Source organism: Oreochromis niloticus, linkage group LG12 (genome assembly GCF_001858045.2).
Source record: "Oreochromis niloticus isolate F11D_XX linkage group LG12, O_niloticus_UMD_NMBU, whole genome shotgun sequence".
NCBI classification, from domain to species: Eukaryota; Metazoa; Chordata; class Actinopteri; order Cichliformes; family Cichlidae; genus Oreochromis; species Oreochromis niloticus.
In genome coordinates this window covers 6,449,255-6,455,617 of record NC_031977.2, presented here as the reverse complement: position 1 = coordinate 6,455,617, position 6,363 = coordinate 6,449,255, and the positions used below count along the sequence as shown (strand labels likewise).

At 40.0% G+C, this 6,363-nt stretch overlaps 1 protein-coding gene across 1 annotated transcript; it reads right to left on the bottom strand.

Annotated features, from left to right (window-relative positions):
• Positions 1-797: 797 nt before the first annotated feature.
• Positions 798-6,046, bottom strand: anapc7 (anaphase promoting complex subunit 7). Its single transcript, XM_003448596.4, has 11 exons — positions 5,829-6,046; positions 5,159-5,345; positions 4,506-4,625; positions 3,740-3,851; positions 3,423-3,576; positions 3,188-3,330; positions 2,933-3,050; positions 2,648-2,844; positions 2,349-2,573; positions 2,040-2,190; positions 798-1,944 (listed from the first exon to the last, which is right to left on the bottom strand). The coding sequence occupies exons 1-11, from the start codon at positions 5,927-5,929 to the stop codon at positions 1,755-1,757; spliced, it is 1,698 nt and encodes a 565-aa protein (XP_003448644.1). The 5' UTR covers positions 5,930-6,046; the 3' UTR covers positions 798-1,754.
• Positions 6,047-6,363: the final 317 nt, after the last annotated feature.

Here is a 6,363-nt window from a genome sequence, read left to right as displayed (position 1 = left end):
GCTGTCCAGGACAACTGTAACAGGCCACAACAGAATGACTTCAGTATGGAGCATCAGTTTCATTTATCTGTGTTGGCTACCAGTTGTCAGCTCACTGCTGGTCATTATCACCTTCAGAAAAGCTGTGCTCAATACTATAAAATGCCTGAGGATTTTTAGGAATGATCTCGACGCAGCTGTGATCCTGATGCTGGCTGGAAATTCGAAGCAGCTGGAACTGAACAAAGGGAAGGGATGTGAATCAGCATTTGAATTAATGTGTTTCAGCTCAGCATCTCATCCAACTGTATCTGACCCAAGCCTGTTAAAATAAATTTTACTCTAAAACTAACCTAAATGTAAGTGAGGGAAAAACTATTTTTATGAAATAAAAGAAATGACTTTCAAAATAAAGGTTAAGCTAACTAAAAGGAAATGTGCATAGTTTTATATTCCTTGTTTTGGAGGAATGTGTGCGCACACTGGTGCAAATATTTAGTGAGACTCCACAGTCCACCTTAAATCCAGCCCCTGTGACACACTCCATTTGAAACCCCTCCTGCACAGCTGGAGCCGAGCGGAAGAAACCTTAGGATTTTCAAAATAAAGGATCACCTTTTCAGTCAGCTCAACTTTAATGTGTTTGGTAACTTTTGCTTACTGTTCATTGTGGGTCCATTAATGTACCCTGTTGAGCTGTTTTTGGTTCTTCGCCCTCACACTGACCAGAGATATGGAAGAGTGAATGAAAGCACTGATCACCTGGTGATGATCATTTATAAGCAAGTGGGATGACTTGAGAAAGAGCTCCATGCATGTCAAGTGTTTCATTATTTTATTATACATTTTAAAAATATGTACAAAATACTATAAAGTTTTGTTTTGAAATGATAAACTAAAATATTCCAAGTTATGTTATTTTGTTGTGATACAGAAGGCAGACCTAATGGACGACACAAACACACACAAATAAGCAGAACTATCACATGACACAAAAACAGGTTTTAGAAATTCATACAACAGATTTTAAAGAGCAGCAGAAATTCACTGTCACTTCTGGTATATGTGTGACACTTTGACACCCACCCAATGCCTCCTTTGTGGTAAACGTGTCCAAAAATATTATACAAGTCATAAGTAACTCCAGTCATTTTTTTTTTTTCACTTCAACCACAGTTTACTGAATCACCATCAGATTTTAATCAAACTTCAGCTGCTCATTTATTTGCATCCACCATTCCTGGGAACAACCTTTCAATGCAGGACACACAACTCGCTATAAATAGTATTTTTTATTTTTTTATTTTTAATGTCTTTGTGGTGTATTCTGCATGGCTGGCAGGCAAGAAGGGTGCACAAATAGACGAGGTAATATAAGAACTTTAGGTGATTCCTGGATTTATGATGCTATGCATTCAACAGACAGAGTGACACAGCTGAGACTGTCAGACTGATGGGAAACAGCATTAGGGCAAAATAAAGACTGGAGTTCTGCATTAAGCTGCATTTTAATAAAAGTTCTGACTGCTTCCTGTAGCTGTACTGCAAAGTTGAGCATCAGTTCATCCAGGGGAGTAAGCATTAATTGTTGTATTTAAGTCTTAGCCGTGTTGTCGTCTTTAGGTTGGCAACATCGCTTGGCAATAACCTCGGAGATCACGGAGGTTAAACATGCAGTACAACCTTCGTCTTGTTCCGTCTGACAGCTCTCATGGCTGAAGGCTTCCCGTGGGCTGCCGTGTGATACTGACAGAGCGTCTGTCAGTGGACCGGAGTCACTGCATACCAAACCACTGTTCTTGATCGGCCCACTGAGCCGCCTCACTGTCACTGCCCTCAAGATCGCCGTCCTCCCCGCTGCCTTCCATGTCGTCACCATCCAGCTCCACTGTGGCGTCTGTGGGGCTCTCCTCCTTCTCCATCTTCTGCATGCCTTCTAATGATTTCTGATCATTGGGATCCAGGCTTTAGGACAGAAAACCACACAGTTTTAAATTAATAAAAAAATACTTACTAGATTTTATGACAGCGTTTTCCCATGATCAATAATCAGTGTTTACCTTAATGCTATACTGTACTGGTCCATGGCTTCTTGGTAATCATTGACAGCCACTAGGAAATCTCCCAGCATCCTGTGCAGGACACAGTCACTTTGATTGGCCAAGGCGTTCCGCAGGAGCGCGATCCCTTCTTCATATTTCTGCTCCCGGCCTTCAAACAAGAGAAAAAAAAAAGCAAAAGCAACAATTTTATCTCATCTGTATGTGAAGCTTCTTTTTCCTCCTTTCAAGTCATTAAACTGTAGATTTATTTATCATTGAGGAAAGGAGGAAAACAGAAGTACTTAGAGTCTTTTTTGCTGTACGTACTGAGGAGTTCAGCCTTCTTGACCACAGCCTTGGTGTAGTCAGGTCTCTGGGCCAGCGCCTTGTCTAAAAGGGTTTTGGCTTTCTCCTGAGTCACTGGGTCTTCCAGACACACTGTGGCGAGGATGGTCAGAGTCTGTGCATTGGCTCCTAAAGTCTTATAGATGTTGTTAGCCATTCCCATAGCCTCACGAATCCCATTGGATGCCAGATAACAGTCAATTAGACCTGGAGTCATTAATACTTAGTTATTGCAAACAAAAAGAATCTGAAGAGCCAAAAAAAGCTCAAAGTAAGCCTACCTTCATAGCAGTCAAGGCGGCAGGGTGCCAAACGCATGGCCTCTCTGAAATGGATGATGGCTTCCTGAACTCGGCCCATGTTTCTCAGCGCCGCACCCTTCAGCAGCAGTGCCTGAACACTGTTGCTGTTCAGCTGGATGGCCTTGGCTCCCAGGTAGAGAGCCCGGGAGTAACGCTTGCTATAAAAACTGTGACAGCTGAACAACGCAAATTGAAAAGTTTAATGATATAAAACACAGAAATTACATGAGAGAGATTTTGTCTGAGAAAAGTGAGATTACTCACCCAGAGATCACCCACGGTTCAGCGTGCTGATCAGATATATTGAATAATCGACCTCCCAAGACTTCAACATCCTCCAGGTGTCCCTCACGGGCCATCAGGTAGCCATAAACATCCATACCTGAAAAAGCAAACATGTTTCCACATCTTTCTTTATTAAGGCTACTTAGACCTGTGTGACACACAGAATATGATAATAAAACTGTCATCAACTACAAAATACATGTGTAAGTCAAAAAGTTCTCTCCTGTAACGCACCTTTGATGAGGTAAGGGTCCAACATCTGGGCTTGTTCAAATTTGAGAATTGCATTTTTCGTGTCACCTGCCCTGAAATAGACATCTGCCAGGCTCACCAGGAGGTCCACGTTGTCCCGCAAAAGTGATTTCTTCTCCAAAGAGCTGAGAGTGTTTCAGGGAGGAAGTTAAGACTGTCACAAAACATGGCTCACAATATTCAGTCACTGTGTACAAATCATTATTGCTTTGCTCACCAAATGGTATTAATAGCTCTCTGGTTATCCCCTGCATGTATGAAGGCGTACGCTTTGATCCAAACAGACAGCCAGTCAAGGTTGGGGATACTCTGGATCGCGTCCATAGTCATGGAAGCCACCTCGGCTCCTTTGACTGACAGAGAGAGAAGACCTAAAGGAAAAACACATTTTTCAATTGTTTAAAAGAGATGCTAAATCCAAGCAGACAGTTTGTTTTAAAGCGGCATGGACATAGGAGAGGACTGCAGGTACAAACATCTTAGCAGATGAAGTGCTGCTTGCGAGATTACAGAGTCTACGGTGAACATGCATACCAATGATTGCATCCAAGGCAAGAGGGCACTGTCTGAGGACCTCTTTGTAACTCGTCACAGCAGATCGCTCCTGTCCAGCTTTCCTGTACAGGTTAGCTAGCATCATGTTGATCTGAGGCAGGAAGGAATGCAAAAAGGTAATTACTACAACTTATACAAGTTACTGCACTTGAGCTGGTTTCAAAAGGTTAAATAGAGCTTCATACAGTTCCATATCATATGAGCCCCATTTCAACAAAACTGGACGAATAACTTAGGAAGAGTAGAGTTCTGAAAACTAGTACACAACACTGCTTTGGCCCTAAATTTACCAGAATTCAGGGGTCAGAATGAATGTAGGTAATTTCTGATTTCAATTAATGACTTCTGTTCTTATAACTAATACCCTAGCATATCATGAAAACCAACCAACTAACAAATTTTAGCATCAGTGAACAAATTTTAGTAAGGTTTGTTAAGATTCATTTCAGTCGTATTTTTGACTGTAGACCAGTCTTTGGCTTCAAACTGTAACTGTCACACTATTTCCAATTAACAGATTTCATACTGCTAGTTTTTACTTAGAAGGTGATTTTACTTTAAAACAACTACTGCTGAATTGTTACCAAACCTAAACTTGTAGGTACATTCATTATTTAGTTCTAAAGCAACTATTTGAATTCACACAGTTACTAGTCTAATCAGTTAGTATAAAAAATAAATAAATACATAAAACTAAAGCATGAGGTAAACAGTGACTGACAGTCACTGTGTTAACAGACTGTACCTTCGGAGTCCTCTGTCTGGATGGTATCCCATCGAGCACTGCAATGGCATCTTTATCCAGTTTCAGAATGGTGTAGCACTCAGCTATTTTGTACTTTACCTCAATCTCTGAAGGCAAACTCTGAAAGACAACATTCATTGTAGATGTACATTATTCTAACCAGTCATCCTGTGCTCTGGATATTCATGTGGTGCTGCAGGACATCTAAAACCATCTTTACATTTAAGGCATTTTAATAAATCACTGGCAGGATGAAAGCCTTAGATTTACGTTGTGTGAAAGTAAAGTAAAATGAGATTTTAGTGTTGTTAAAAAAACAAACAAACAAAAAAAAACACAACTGCAGGTAAAGACACCTCAAATTACCAGAATGTTAGTGGCTGATAAGGATCTACATTACTCCAGTCAAACTTTATCAAATGTAATTATTAAATGTTTCAATGAGAAAGGCAACTTTTAATTACTATGGAAAGAGTCAAAAATTCGGGAGAGATGTTGGGCGTCAGCAACCCTAATGTTCAATTCTGTGTCAAGCCAAGCCAAGCCAAAGATTTCTATAACAAATTTAAAATAAAAAATAAAATCCCCCAGGTGACCAAAGTGCTATTATAGATTTCAGGGGTTTTTTGTTTACAGGAAATTGTCAAACACACCTGTGCCTGTATGTTAGAGGCAGCTCCACCAGTTGAAGTACGAACTTTTGATGTTTTGCTGAGCACCTTCTTCTGTTGCAGAGCCATGCTGTATTTGCAGGCAGCGTTGCGATACTCTTTGTCATGGAAGATGGCATCAGCATGGTAAACCAGCAGCTGGTACTTCTGAGCCGGCGAGAACAGCTCTCTTCCATTAAAAAAAACAACAACACACAAACAATAAAGTGCTCAGACTGAGGAAAACCATCAAAACTGAATGACACACGAAAAAACATCAATGCACAAACTCATAAAAATTGTCCTACACAGTTACCGTTTTTAAGTCAGTCACTCTAGAGTGTCAAAAGTATGACTGGGTAAGAGAACATTTACGACAAGTTTTCTAATACAATACTAGCTAAATTTCAAGCTATTTCATAGCAGCATTGTTAAGTGCATACGCTTGTAGATGCGACTATATAGTGAAGGAGTACACACAGTGTAAACAATGTATATAATTTAAATTGCACTCGCATTTAAACACTATCCAATAATGAGTGGATAATGAAAAGCTTCAGTAGAAATAATAATGTTAGCTGTTGTTGACTAGTTAGCTTGGGGGTATCGCTACCACTGGTATTGAAAAGCAGTCTTCGGGAATTAGACGGTTCCCGCTCAGACCACGACTTACGGATTGTTGTTGCTCATCGTCAGCAACAAACTACTCAAAATCCGGACATTAGAGTAAAGGCCTGCTGCAGCCATATCCCGCACATAATCTATTACATTCATTTTGGATTATTTGAAAGGCTCGCTGTAGGTGTCCGGCTCAGGTTAAAAGTTTGGGCTCTGGAACGGCTAATGTTAGCTAGCATGTGACGCATAAGACGTCCAACGGCTGACCTTCCTTCCGCATAGTGCTGCGTTTAAATGCTCTTCAAAAGCTCGTATATTTTCAAAACTTTAAAATAAAAACCTGCCTGAAATCTTTGATGTTGAGTAAAATAAGTATTTTATCGACTTTACTTTTATTTTAGGGACGTTGGACGAGAAATTACATTTTACAAAATATTTTACAGACCAAGGCGTCTTTATTTAATTATTCTAAATTTGTTGAATCTCACATGTCGCGATAGCTTTGAATGCATCATATTTGTTTTTGCTGCAGCACTATTTTTAAAATAGTTGGAAATTTTGTTTCAACTATTGACCTAAACTGTCGTATT

Excerpts from the sequence above, each read along its gene's own strand:
- anapc7 (XM_003448596.4), bottom strand. The coding sequence starts at position 5,929 with ATGAATGTAATAGATTATGTGCGGGATATGGCTGCAGCAGGCCTTTAC. Across the intron at positions 2,845-2,932 it reads GAACCGTGGGTGATCTCTGG|CTGTCACAGTTTTTATAGCA; the intron begins GTGAGTAATCTC and ends TGCGTTGTTCAG. Across the intron at positions 2,574-2,647 it reads CCGCCTTGACTGCTATGAAG|GTCTAATTGACTGTTATCTG; the intron begins GTAGGCTTACTT and ends TAATGACTCCAG.